This window comes from Hydra vulgaris, chromosome 12 (assembly GCF_038396675.1).
Source record: "Hydra vulgaris chromosome 12, alternate assembly HydraT2T_AEP".
Classification (NCBI taxonomy): domain Eukaryota; kingdom Metazoa; phylum Cnidaria; class Hydrozoa; order Anthoathecata; family Hydridae; genus Hydra; species Hydra vulgaris.
The window spans coordinates 11,063,323-11,078,638 of NC_088931.1; the positions used below are offsets into that span (position 1 = coordinate 11,063,323).

Below are 15,316 nucleotides of genomic sequence, written 5' to 3' on the forward strand. Positions count from 1 at the left end.
CAAGGTTTTAATTATAAAGTTTTATTACTATGTGATACAGGGTTTAGCTAATAATACATTTTCATTGTAAAATTGTACTCAATTTGTTTTTATCAATGGGTTTAAAATCATAACCATTAATTATAAAAACTGCGCACGATTTCAAAATTTAAATTTATTAATAAAGTTATTATTTGTGGTGTTCCACAACGTTTTCAACTTGTTTTAAATTATAAAAATGATTTTAATTCTATTGATTCACTGACGACACCAATTTTCTATGCGTTAATACATCACTCTCACAGCTTTATAAAACAGTAGTTCAGAGCATTTTTTGTGTTTAGGGAACGTTAACTCTAATCATATTTAAGTAATTAGGAACTTCTTCTTTACATAAAATCTCACGCAAGCAATAGTATGTTGTTTAATATATAACACAGTGGCACAGAACATTTGTTGGACGTTTTAATGACATTGTATGGACTTGTGACGTCTATAAATCGTTGTATAGATGTCTTACGGGCTTCTGTACCAACTAGGAATGTCATGTTCACCAACATACATAAAAAATCAACTTACTATTTTATGTTTCCTTCCTAATTCTATTTCCTTTTTCTTTACGAAAGTTGGATTTATTGGAACAGTGGCGGATATCGGTCATTGTCCTTAGGGGAGTAGGGAGTAGCCGAAAATCGAAATCTAAAAAATCACCGCTTTATTTCACCATTTGCAATTAAAAATAAGAGAAACTTTATTTTTAATTGGTTGTGACTATTTAATTTATTATGACTATTAATCACTACATGACTATTTATTGCGTTTGTTAGAATCTTCTGCAATTTTGTAGCTGCTCCGTTGTTTTCACCTAACACAGCGCTGCAATAACGCTTTATACTTCACAAAAGTTTTGAATAGCTTTTCCGAGATAAAGAAACTAGCTTGAGTAATACTACTTGACTGTTTGTTCCTCCAGCTTTTGCAAAAAGAAAGCTGTACTTACAAAAAGTTCCATGAAGACATTTTTTTTTTTAATATATATATTTCGCCGTTTAAAAAATGCTACAATACCAAAATGTATAAATAAATAATTACATGGCCGGGGCAAAAAGAAGATAAAACTAGTCTTTTCACTAAGCCCCGTAGTTTACATCGTATTTTTACATTATAAAGCAGTAGTTTTATAAGATAAATATTTTATTATACCGTTAAAAATTAATTGAAATATATTTTTATTTAATTAACAAAAGCCAAAAAACAAAAAAAACAAAAAACAAAAAAAACAAAAATATGACACAATTTGATAAAAGACAATAAAAACCTCAAGGTGTACAAAAAACAAAAACAAAAAAATTATATATAAGAGCTGATTTGAAATAAAGTTATAAAAAGAACTACCGTAGATTTCCCTAATTCCGAACAGTCCCTAATTCCGAACAGCTTTAGTGGGCTATTCCACGTTGTCACGGCGTGACTTTTTTTTGTGGGAAAAACATCAGATTTTAGTGCATTTAAAACTAAAAGTTTAAAAATTAAAGATACTAAAAAATTTTCATATACATTACAGTTTCTAAAAACAAAATTATTTAGTTTTAATATTTTATAGACTTTTAGGTATACGCATTAAAAGGTTGCGTCTCGACGTGACAAAAATTATCTTGCATTTTCCGTCATTAGAAGAAATGACAGTAGTTCAGCTCTTGTGGATATTTTGAAATATATTTTTGTTATGCCTTGGATACTTAAAAGGTGTTATAATAGTTTCATAACATTTTAAAAATGTTTTATAAATTTAAATGGAGACACCACATAAATATGAAGAGCACAATGGAAAAAACAGCAGAGTCACATTTTTCACATTTTGAGAAAACCTAAATTAAAGGTTTGAAACCTTTTTATTACAAATTATGTGAGAAACTGTCAATTCTTTTAATTTTTAAGGGAAGGTCATCCATTTAAGCATCAAATTTTAACAAATAAATATTCTGAAAATCATGTTAGCTCATGGAAAATTTTGTTTTTTCAAAATGTGTTCAGATTGGACTCTGCTGTTTTTTCCGTTGATTAGGACTTTGCCTGTTTTTCTATTGTAACACATAAGAAATAACTATATAAAACCATTAAATTTTAAAATTTTTTTATTTTAAACAAATAAAAAAATAAAAAATGCATGAACATTCACTGGTCTTGACCCTCATCTTCAACTTTATCGTCATACGGCAGAGCATCATAGAATGCCTCATTGGTGGTAAATTTTTTGAGGACTTGGAGGTCTTTGTACTTTGCAGCTGATATAGCCAGTCTGTCTTCATACAAAGCTACTGGCACTGCTGTGCATACTGAAAAATTGTTTTTTCTCGTTGGAACAATGATGTTTGTTTTCAAGGAAATACCGTTCCATGAGTCTCTGTGACAAACGGTCCCTGGACCTTCATCCTTGTTAAAAACCATTTCCCGAATGGGGCGCGTAGGGAACGGGCAGCCTTTCTTATACAATGGCCTTAGAAAGCCGGAGAAGTTTTTGACCAGATCCTGTTTAACATCAGTCACGTTAAATGGTGTAGGATGTTTTCGTGCTTCACTAAATATTTTTATCCAGTCTTCTGGAACACTAGCACTAGACTTTGTATTTACTGGACCCATGTCCCTGTCACACTCCATATAAGAATGTCCGCGCTCAGGGAATGTCACTGTCACTGAGGTAAACCTTTTTCTATGGTGCACCATATAATCTAAAAACCGAATCAGGGTAAAGTTCTTATTCTGTCCTGAGCAGGAATCGCAGAATAGTTCAAGGTGAGTAACCTCTTCGCTGACCTTGGTTGTGATGTGGTCATACAGGAAAGAAGCCACCTCATCTGAACCTTTCCTAGCGACAGTCTCATCATAGCAGTAAAGAAAAACATCATCAGTTGATAGTTGGTGAATGTTAAATGATTGGTATGTGAGCTTTCTGTTGTAGTAAAAGTCATTGGTGGACTTGTTGGGTAGGTTGACATTTTTTTGGTAGTCAAACGTAAAGGCCTCAAGATGAGGTGTAATCTTGGCCCTTCGCTTAGCGTCTCTTTTTCTCCGGTAGAATGTGTCAGCCTTTCGCTGGTGGAGATCTTTTTGAAATTTTAACTGCTTCAGGTCCCTTATGAGGACTTCATTTGTTGGGTCTGATTCAAGAGTCTTTGTAGCAATTTCTATTTTTGCCAAGAACTGGTCGCAGGCTGAGCAAGTGTCGGTTCTTGGGTACCCAAAGCCAATGTTAAAATCGTTGTTGAATATAAGCCTGTATGACTCATACACTAAACTGTCTCCTGGCCACTTCTCTTGATATAAATCAAACATCTTGGAGATGCTGAGTTCTTCTGGCAGGTACAGCCGTCTCGTCTTCTCTTGTGAGTAATGAGACTGCCGACCCCTAAACGAAGAGATGTGGTCTCTTATTCTCTGCCGCAGTTCATCAGATATTTTGTGATGACTGCCATGCTTTCCTCGTCCATCAACAGGAGGCAGGCCTGGGGTGAGTAAAAAAAATTTAAAAAAATTAAAAAAAAGTTATAAAAATACATGTTCAGAGAATAACAGCACTCTTTATGAATTTCAACATTTCTTTTTAAATATTGAAAAATATTAATATATAGACAAGAAAGGATTATAGAAAAATGTGCATTTTTTTTACATTAACTATGATAAGAAAAAATAGCTTTTTTATTCCACAAACTGAAACAAAAAACTATTGCTAATAGTATAAATTACCTGTAGTAGCAAGACTTCTCTTGATAGTCTCAAGTCTCCCTTTCTTAATTCCAAAGATGGAGATGAAGGCTTGAAAGCAAACATAGGCAAATGAATCTGGGTCAACATCATCTGTACTCTTCAGGAATACTTTATAGTGATAGCTGTGACTGTTTGCACTTTTAGGCTCTTCCTTTCGAGGTCTTTTTCGGCTAATCTCCGCGACTGTGATCAGTGAAGCAAGATAGGAATCCTGTAAAAAGAAGCAATATAAGATTATTAACGCAACCGGTCACACATCTTTGGAAACACAAGCATTTTTATAAAATTTAAAAATATATAAGCCTACCTACTTTGTTAGAATTAATAAATTTGTATGCTGCGTTCAAATAGAACAATGAACTGTGATATTGGGTCCACCCCACTAAAAAACTAAGTTAAAAATGCCTATTAAACATACAATACCAGCCTTGGGTATCCTAACACAGTAATACAACCAGATGTCTACCATGGTTATGATTCAGATGTACAGGTCTAGCTATTCTAGACCTAACTAAATTTGAATGAAAATGAGAATGAGAAACTCTTTGTCTTATTTAATCAACATGTTCATGGTGGAATAACAGGTGCATTAAAATTATGAATCTAGGTCTAGACCTAAATCTAGAGCTAGTATTATAAATAAAAAAATAGTCTAGAACTATATTTAAAGAGTTTAATTTAAAACTTAAAAGAAGAACTCACCTGAGCATCCTTTGTTGGTAATGCATTGAATGACTCGAGGAGCAAGGCTCTATTCTCTTCTTTGACTGTTTGAAAGCATTTAAGTCTTATACATTTACAGTCAGGGCCAGTTACATGAAATGACAACCTCTGTTTCTTTGCTATGTCTTTCTTACTGCCATTTTTCTTTCTCTTTTTTGGCTTGTCTGTAACAATAGGTGTAGCATCGTAGTCAGCCATTTTGTTTTAGTATAGATTCTTTGTGTACTGGTTACTCAAATGAGCTTGTGTACTGGAACTCAAATGAGCTTAATAAAAACACCCTATTTTGATCCTTATGAATTTAAAATCAAAAAAGATTTAAATTTACTTTCTATATTACACTTAAACATAAGAAGCATGCGGCAAAATTTTGAAAAGTTTAAAGAATTTCTATCTATTATAAATTACACGTTCGACGTCATATCTCTGTCAGAGACTTGGCATGATTCAGAATGTCCTATAGAGTTGAATTCTAATTATAGTTTGGCAAATTAAAAACTAATTAGCCAATTACGAGGAAGCAATAAAAAAGGCGGAGGCATAGGTGTTTACGTGCTCAAAAAGTATTAGTTTAAAATAAAAAAGCCATTAAGTGTAGCAAATAATAATTATGAAATAATTAAATATATGAAGATCACAATGGAAATCAAAACGGCAGAGTCACATATAACGTTATTAAATGGACCCTGCCTTTTCTTTCCTTGTCACTGGTGGACACTGCTGTTTTTTCCATTGTATACCATATTTTCTTATTCCATTTTACCATAGACTATGTCGGTTTTTTCATTTGAAACTTGGCTTAAAAGAAGCATTTTTCAATGCTTTATTACCCAAGGGCCATAACTGAAAAATTATAAAAATGTGACTCTGCCGTTTTTTCCATTGTGGTCTTCATATATCAACAGAGTTTGTCACACCGTGACGTCACGGTGTGACCAGTACGAAATCTTTGAATATTAAGACAATAACATCATCAAAAAGACAGTTGAAACAAAAGAAACCAATTTATTCAGATTTTTATAAAATTGGTATAACAAAAACGTATAATAATACAGTTTATTTTGCAATAATTTCAAAAAAAGTCTTGTAAAATTCAACGACGTTTTTTTATTAAATTTTGTCAAGTTAACTAAGTATGATGCACTTGAATAAGGTTTCATTTCCATTTTATCATTAAACTGTTTTAAGCACCGGGCACTAAATATTCCAGGCGTTTTACTAGCATTATTAATGATGTTTCCAAGTTCTGTGCCATCAAAAGCAGTTTTAATTTTTTCAGCAGCAACCATGAAAACGTTTACTTGACTTTCATCTCTGACGGCTTTATGAAATGCTGTTGCGTCATTAATCAGAGCTTTTCTTCGAGCAATTTTTTGTGTTGCTTATCTTTTTATGGTTGCTCCTATACCATCGCATGGTCCTTTACCATGAGAGGTTGCAAAGTAATTCCAGCAAATTTTGCTGTTGTTACTTTGCAACCTCAATTCCATGACTTGAAAGCTTGCTTTCAAGTCATGGAATTGAAGCCACTATGTAACAACTTTTAAATTGACTGCTAGGACCATCTGACCAAACTTGCAAGTTATTTAGATCCTTTCTAATAAGGTTAGTTATTACCAAGTCAATAAAATAAATAACTGAACTTCTTGAATGGTTCAAATCATCAGAAATAATAACGGCAGATTTACAAGAGTCACCATGCTAGCTTACAGCAGTAAATAATGTTACTAATTTTTTGTTCCAATGTGCTGACTGAACTTCATCCTGCCAGAAAATTGAGAGGTTTTCTGCAAAGTCAACTTGTAACAAAACTGAATCAAGATTGCTTTTTAAAACTTTTTTTTGGTTTTCATAACTCATTGATTGTTTTCCTTTTATAAAATAATGCAAAAGAAATTTGGGGAGCATTTTGCAAACATTGTTATACAAAATTATGGCTTTGTCTTTTTTTATTGCTTTTTCAAGGTACTTAGTTCCATTAAGTTGCGTAACATTTTCCCAAAGGTATCAGGTAATTTCTTTATCGTGGTTTTTTTTATCTAATTAGTATGTTTTGAAAAATAACTTTCCGTCCTTACAAGCCTCACAGAGATTATTCCAACAATTATCATTTTTCTCGTCACACACTAAAGTATTTGGTATAGCATGCGAATAAAGGGGAATTTTTAAATCGATGAAATGTAATGCTTTGAGTGACAAGATAATGTTTTCATATTTTTGACATGAACAAACATTTCTAGGCATTAAACTTGATAAAAGTATATGGCCTGTCTCAAACTAACAAACTTGGATTTACTGATTGAAAAACCAGTGTGTTCGTTTTTAAATATTTGATATGCTTCACTTATATTCATTGTTAAATACCTTTTTTACATTTTCTTTTTTTCTTTATTACTTCTTAAAACAATCGTATCTCTTACTCCAGGTGCCAGACTGGATATACCATCTTGTTCAAAAAAACTAATGACGCATAGCTTCGTTTCATCATTATGAGCATTAGGTCCATGTGTTGGTTGCATATCTGGTAAATCTTTGTTAAACTGAATTGCAAGTTGTTTAACAACAGTTGCTTTTTTAAGAGGAGAAGTTGGAAGAGCACGTATTGCTTTTTTAACAGCTTTACCAAGTGTACAAGATGATTTGTAAGCAGGAGAGATGTTAAATGCTATTTTAGATGAAGAAACTCTATTCTTTTTTTTTCTTAACTTAAGTAAGACCGAATAGAAATTTCTCAATGAAAGGCTATTTAATTATTATAATAAATTTTCAATACGAAACACAAGAGCCCCGTCTATATTTTGCGTGAGACAAATATACATAGAAATTTAAAAAAGTTTAAAAAAAAAGGTTTCAAAATGATTGACTAGAAAAATAATTTAAATTTGAAGTCTAAAAAATTTTGTTTAAAGTTTAAGCATCAAAAATTCTTCGAAAACCAGTTCTACATGTTACATGTTTTTAGAAACTACAAACCTTTAACTTTTGAATGATACATTTAGTTTTTTATTTTCTAGGACTTGAAATTTATATTAAACTTTTTGTACAACGTGGAATAGCCCTAGTTCACTTATTGTTACATCTTTTATTTTTGTGGGATTTTTAAAAGGAAAACTGATTAATAAATTGGAAGACTAAGGTAATAAGAATATGAAAAATATTTTCAAAATATATATTGATACCATTAAATTTTTTAATTGCAAGCAAAACACTTTTTAAAACCCTGAAAAACCAACAACATAAAACCGACATAAAAAAGACAATTTAAATTGCGTACTGTTCGATGTAGAATTTGATGGTGATTATTTATCTGAAAAAAAAAGTCAAAAATTAGACATACTTCGTAAGATATCTTAAAAACAGTACTTTTCTTCTTAATTAAAACGTTTCCCGAATTCCGAACAGATTTTGCACTTTTTTTTGCAAAAGTTAGCATTTTTACGCACTAGTAATTAACAACATTATTTAACAATGGTACTTTAACGTCATTAACTTAGAAACTCATTAACGCTTTTAACTTTTTTATTGAATTTCTAAACGTCTTGTTTATCTTAACGTTTGTTAATGAAAAAATGTCATCGTTTGAAAAGAAAATCGCGAAAGAAAAACTAAACTCTGTATTGAGGCTATCAATAATAAGAAGATGTCATATTCAGAAGCCGCTTTATGTTATAACATTCCTAAAACAACTATTTTTTGTAGACTAAAAGAAATAAATTGAGCTGTTGGTGTTGGTAGGCCCAGAGCAATAAGCCAAGTGACGGAGAGGCTAAAAGTTGAACTTGTACAGTTTATGAGTGACATTGGCTTCAGCTTAAAAAGAAATGATATTTTAACTGTGGTCGAAAACTATTTGAAGGAATCTAAACAAACTTATTTATTCAAGAACGGTAAACCTACTCGAAAGTGGTACAATAGTTTCATGAAAAAATATTCGAAAAATATCTGTGAAAGAAAAGCTACTAGCATGCAAGCTGTAAGAGCGGTGTCTTCGCAACCAGCAATTATTGATGAATGGTTCAGCCAAGTTGACGCTGTTTATCGAGAGCATAATTTAAACGAAAAGCCGTTTCATGTGTTCAACTGTGATGAAAGTGGATTGAAATTTGATCAAGGTAAAGTCAACATTGTTTGTCGAAAAGGAATAAAAAAGTTCAAAACAAGTTGTTTTGGATTTTTTATTCCTTTTCGAACAAATGAAAAACATATGACTACATTTTTAACCTGTTGTGATACTTTTGGATATTTTCTACCTCATCAAGTTGTTTATCAAGGTCGAATTTTGATGAAAGCTTGGGTTCAAGGTGGTGCTTCTGATGTTTATTATTCTACCAGCAAATCAGGTTGGATAGAAAGCAAAAGTTTCATAGAATGGTTTCGTTCTATTTTTTCAGTTCACGCAAACAAACTTCAAGGGTCTAAAAATCTATTTTTAGACACCCATGTATCTCACATTAATTTTGAATTAAAAAGATTATCTGAATCAAACAACATAATTTTATTCCGTTTGCAAGCTCAAACAAGTCATTTTTTGCAACCACTAGAATCTAGTGCATTTTCCGCACGTAGGTCTTTTAGCATGGCTGGAAACTGCCGGTTACTTAAACTTAAATAAGAATTTCTAACCAAGTAACTTCTACAATTCGCTTCCTTCCAACTTTACAGTTTTAAAAACTCCAACATCTAGTGACTAGATGTTGGAGTTTTTAAAACTGTAAAGGCGGAAAGAAGCGAATTGTAGAAGTTTACATGGTTAGAAATTCTTATTTAAGTTTAAGTAGCCGGCAGTTTCCAGGTATGCTAAAAGGCCTACGAGCGGAAAATGTACGTAGAGGTTTTGAAAACACAGGCATATTTCGACTCAATCGTTCAAAAATAACTCCAAATAAAACTGCTATCGGCGCTATTTTTCAACATGCAACGTAACATTCTTAATTAACGTAACATTCTTAATTAACGTAACATTCTTAATTAACGTAACATTCTTAATTTAACGTAACATTCTTAATTAGCGTAACATTCTTAATTAACGTAATATTTTAATAAATTAATTAACGAAACATTCTTAATTAACGTAAAATTCTTTATTAACTGTTACATTCTTAATTAACGTAACATTCGTAATTAGCGTAACTGTTACATTCTTAATTCTTTTACTAACGTAACTGTTACATTCTTAATTCTGTTACGGAAATTTATATTTTTCTCGAAAATAAAGGAATTATTTTCTCACCCTTCCTTGCACAAAGATACTTGTAACTTGGACTGGGAAACCAATTTTTGGTATTTATCTTGGTTTGTTACCTGATATGGTAAAAACCGATTAGAAAACAGTATTAGCGCAACATTGTTACAGTATGTATAATATAAAAGTGATGTTGTGCTAATATTGCTGCTTCAGAAACTTCCCAATATCGATAGAAAAATGGCTATAACTTGTCGTTTTGGCGATTGAATCTTCATTGTTAATTTCAATGACTGTGTTGTTTTTGTTTGTAGAACTCACAACTTCCTTACCAGGGTCAGTTTCAGGAAAAGAAAGACTAAATTCTTCTAATATATTTGTACTATTTTCAGCCTCGCCGATTTAAACACAATTAAATGTTCGAATGATAACACAGGAGATAACCCCAAAGTGAATGAAATAGCAATATTCTGTATTGGCAGATTTAGTGGTTCTTTTAATAAATTAATAATCTAAAATACTAGGTCTCTTAAGGGTCAGCTAATAAAATAAAATGTCTTTTAAAATAAGAAACAAGTTTATATTAAACTAGAACTAGTTTAAAAATATTCCCTTTTGTTTAAAAAAATGTTTTTCCTAATATTTTTAGGAGTTTTACGAATTTAAAAAAACTTGTAATAAATTTATTTGTTAAAAAAATACTTTTTTATTAACATTTTGACTACCAAAAACTACAATATTCATCGCGTAAATAAATAAATATTAATACAAATTATTGCTGTGTTATAAGTGTGGAACGCCAAAGCTGCCTTAAGTATGGAATGGTAAAGCTTCCTTTGCCTTAAGTATGGAACGCCAAAGCTGCCTGAGTGCGTTCAGTTCATTATGCGATATTTTTTTTTTAAATCAATAAATTGTTTCTTGATTTACTGTTTCCGAACTTAGCATGTTTCGATTGTTTACAATTCTGTTGGTAAAAAAGTGTATTTTGCTGAAAAACGAATTATGAGCTACTTAGAGATGGAGTGCTTATTTTTTAAATGAGGTTGGTTGGTATTTAAAATGCTTATGCAGTTGATAATTTCATATAATTTGTGGATTTTGAATTGGTATTTTAGATCATCCCTTGCACTTCGTGTTTCTAAAGACATAGTTCCTAATCTTTTCAGCCGGTCTCCACAACTGTACTTTCTTAACTCAATAATAGTTTTTGTCGCTCTTCTTTGCATACTTTCTATATTTTAATGTCACCTTTTAAGTATTGACACCAGGCAGGCACGGCATATTCCAAGTGAGATCTTACTAAAGATAGACACAATTGTCTTATAATTATAATTCTATTATTACTTTTGAATGTTTTCTTTATTAATCCTTTATTAGTTATAGTTGCAATATGTTTATTCCATTTCAGGTCTTTTGTAAACAATACACCCAAGTCTTTTTTCATTCTAGTTATTTCCATTTTATGTTAGTTTAGTTCAATGCCATAATTCTTGTTATTTTGACCAAAATACATTTCTCCTCGTTGAAAGTCATAGACCATGTTTTAGCCCATTCCCATATTTTATTAATATCATGTTGAAAATATAAATAATATGTTTCATTAGAAACAACAGCTAATATATTTGTGTCTTCTGCAAATAGTTTGCGGTGACATGTAATATTGTCCAACATATTGTTAATGTACAGAACAAATAGTATTGGTCCTACCACTTAACATACTGAGTCTTAAGATACTTAACTAGTAACCTGTATCCAATTTGATGAAGATCTTCTTAATATGACTCTTTGTTTACTATTGGTCAAAAAAGCACAAGTCCATTTTATTAATTAGCTATCCATCCCATATTTTTCTAATTTATAAATAAGTTTTTTGATGGGATCCTTATGAAATGCTTTAGCAAAATCAACCGGTATCCTTAAATTTAAATAGTAAGAAAGTCGTAAGTTTCCAACAAGTTAGTAGTGTAACATTTTGAAGGAACGAACCATTGCTGGTTCGGATTAATTAGTTTGTTGCTATTTAAGTAAAGTGTTATCTTTAATCAAACTTTTCATTAATTAGTACAAAATCACAGACTCAGTTGGTAGTTTCCAGTTCAGTTTTGTTTCCTTTTTTAAATATCGGAACATTTGCTAATAGCCATTCGTTTGGTAAAGTAGAGGAGTTAAACAATGTGAAAAGTAAAATAGAATGCGGAGCTGAAATAGTTGGTGCCAAATTTTTCAATAAGGCTGAATAAATGAAATTGTATTTCATATATTTATTACGATTTAATGATACAACTTTTTTTTTTTTTGACCTACTCTAATATATACACCCACTTACAGTATATAGATGTTTTGCAAACAAAAAAATTTATTTCTCTCCGTCACATCAGTTAACCTTAAATTTGGTTATCATTCTCTTTTATTTGGACCTTTGCGGACAGTAACGAGTTATAATCCGTCGGGCGCACGCTTTAAATAATAAACTGCAAATTTTTTTTTCAGCAATGGAACCAATAAATATTTCTCAACCCCTATCAATAAATCAAATAACATCAGAATTAACTAAAAAAGTAAAATTTTCTAATGATATTGAATGTTTGGTTTGTAACAGCAAATTTCCTTCAACTGAAAATGGCACTGGAAATCCAATACTTGCTCATTTGTTGTCCGTACATAAAATAGTGATAGCAGATGTTCAAAATATTCCAAATTTTCCAAGGTAAGTCTCAAATGCAAGTCTAAGTTTTTTACTGCTATAACAGATATTAACAGTTCTAAAAGTATAATAATCTGTAATTAAAATAAGTTTTTTAATTTTCTTGTTTGATAACTTGTTTAGTAAGGGAATTTTCACACGAATATTATTAAATCTAAGCTACCACGTGAATTCACAAATTTCTTGCAGCTGCTGAATTGACGTTGTAATTGGAAAAAACAAAGATATGATAAAAAATGCTAAATGAAAGTGTTTTTAACAAAGTTTTAATTGAGATTATTGGTTCCAACAATGACATTCAAACCCTTCAATGTCATTGTTGATTCCAGATACAAGTAATCCTGAATTTAAAATTTAATTTGCTTATATTGTTAAATAAATAAAAGTTTCCACAGCTTCCTAATAAACAAGTTTTGATAACCAATTTATAAATTTACCATGTACAAAAACTTTATTTTCATTTGTAAAAGTTAATGAACCTGATAAATCTGAAATTTTTAAAAAGTTAAGTAAATTCAAAAAAATATTGTATTAATGTGTTTATAAAGATTTTTAAAAACAAACAAAGTAACATAAAAGTAAATTTAATCAGTTGCAGAAAAAAAAAAAAAAAAGAGATAACTCTTATATATATATATATATAGATAGTTTATGACTTTAATGATGAACAACATGGAAAACCAATTGTGTCAAGAGGGTACAAGTTGCAGTTCAGTTTATTCAAATTTTTACCTAAACTTTAAGAATGACTTAATTTATCAAATAATAGATAAATTTAATGAACATCTAAATGCATTTGAATTGTGGTTGAATTTATTTAAGTTAGTAAACCAAGTATTTGGTACTTGGTAAGAACGACTGAAAAAACAAAAACTGGTAAAAGATTACTACATCTGTCCAAAAACATCTTTAGAGTAGTCCAAGATCATCTGTACACTTTTGTCTAAAATCGTCTGTATTTTTATTTTTACTCCAACAATATCTGTCCAATATCATCTGGAAACTCAATGACCCAACATGAATGAAACAACTTTTTTTGGAAGATGTAACTACATCTGGGAGTTCTTCACCAAATCCAATAACATCTAGAAGAATTTCCTCCAGATGTAATTACATCTGAAAAATCTTAATATATAACTACATCAGGTTAAAATAATGCATTATTGTTTAATAATTTTTCCTGATGTAATTATATCTGAAAGAAATCCTGTAGTTATTCTTATTACAATAGAAAAGATGTAACTACATCTATAGAATCCCCAGTTGTAGTTGTGCAGATGTAATTATTCTTAACATAATTGGAAAGGTGTATATCTGTAAAATTTCTAGATGTAGTTGCAGAGATGTTGTTATGCATATATAATTGAAAAGATGTAACTACATCTGTAATATTCATATACTTTTACACAGATATCATCAATGAACTTTCAGATGTTTTTGCACAGATGTTATTATATCTCAGTGTATTTACAGATGTTGTTGGACTGATATTGTTAAACATAACAAAAACTGACATTGTTACCCTGACCCAAAGACATTACCTTTACCAAAATCTAACCATTACCAAATATCTAACTTTCACTGTATTTACAATATTATTTTTGATGTCTTCAATTATTGAAAAATTATTGACAACAAAATATTGATACAAAAAGCTCACTATTTATTTATTCTGAGATGACAATATTTATTGGTTAACTATTAATTATGCTCTTTTGACATCATGTGAAAATGACATTGTTAACATTTGCACATGTATGTCTAAAGGGCATAATAGTTAATCAATACTTAAATATTATTAAAAAAAACTAGAGTAGTTTAGGATTGCAGTTTCAACTAGTTTTTAAATAATGTTCAAGTTGATATGAAATTCTTAAAACTGATACCACAAAATGTGTTAGTATAACACTCATGTAAACAGTCACACTGTGGCATAGAATTCAGTTTAATTGTTTGCTAAACTAAAATATTTATGTAAAGTAAAACATTAAAAACAAATTGAAATAATTATCTTGTTTTGTCAAACCCTCAAATCAGATCAGACTTTTTAATAATTTTAATTTACTCTTTGAAGGAAGAGAGGCAACAAAATCCATAGCTATTTTTTCCATTGGTCTAGTAGAGGAGAAAAGTTAACTTGATGGGAGTCGAAAATATTTTGGTTTAAGCTCACACTATACCTGACAGTCAGAAATTATGTTTCTAATTTCACCAATAGTGTAAGGTAAATTTTTTTTTCTCTAAGTTTATGACAAATATTGTTTAATACATCACACTTGACTAGCAAAAGTACATTAGCAATGACTAGCAAAAATATTCTCAAATAGTTCTGGAGTTATTCTTAAACTTTCAGTTATAATCAACAATACATCTTAAAAGCTATTGTGAATAATTGTGTAACATCTCTTTTACATCTCTCCCAGTGAGTTTTGAAGTTTGGATGTTGAGCTTCTGTTGCTTGTTTACTGAAGAGACAAAGTCCTTTTATTTTGATGAACTGTGGTATGTGATAAAAAGCAGCATATATTTTTGGTGTCATGGAAATTAGAAATTTGATGTCGCTGTATTTGAATTTCATAATTTTTGATTCAAAGTCTGGATGACAGTATCCAGCTGGATGCCAAAGTATGCAGTAACCACATCTCTAAAATGAGACAGAGTTTGGATAAAGGGAACGGCCTGAATGACATTGGCAGAATCAGCAAGTTGATGCATTTTGCATAAATCTCTCAAAAACTACATGTAATAATTGCCATTGAAATGACCACCATGGTATGGCTGAAGTGAAATATTCAGTGCTGATGGCCATTCTTTTACACCAGGCCAAAGATCAACCAGATTTTTCACTAAATGATTTACAGCACCTAGCAAAATGTAGTTCCAGCGTTTGTTGCTACTGGGTAGTTCCATGTCAATTGAGCCAGAAAATTTCAAAAATGTCACTATACATCTCAGATTTT

General features: G+C 30.6%; 1 protein-coding gene across 1 annotated transcript in view; it reads left to right on the forward strand.

Moving 5' to 3' along the window:
• Positions 1 to 12,070: 12,070 nt before the first annotated feature.
• Positions 12,071 to 15,316, forward strand: part of LOC100200562 (zinc finger protein 277) — a 51,956-nt gene continuing 48,710 nt past the window's right edge. The window contains exon 1 of the mRNA XM_065812090.1: positions 12,071 to 12,359. Coding sequence (XP_065668162.1) covers positions 12,145 to 12,359 — 215 coding nt within the window. The 5' untranslated portion in view covers positions 12,071 to 12,144. The remainder of the gene's footprint in view (positions 12,360 to 15,316) is intronic.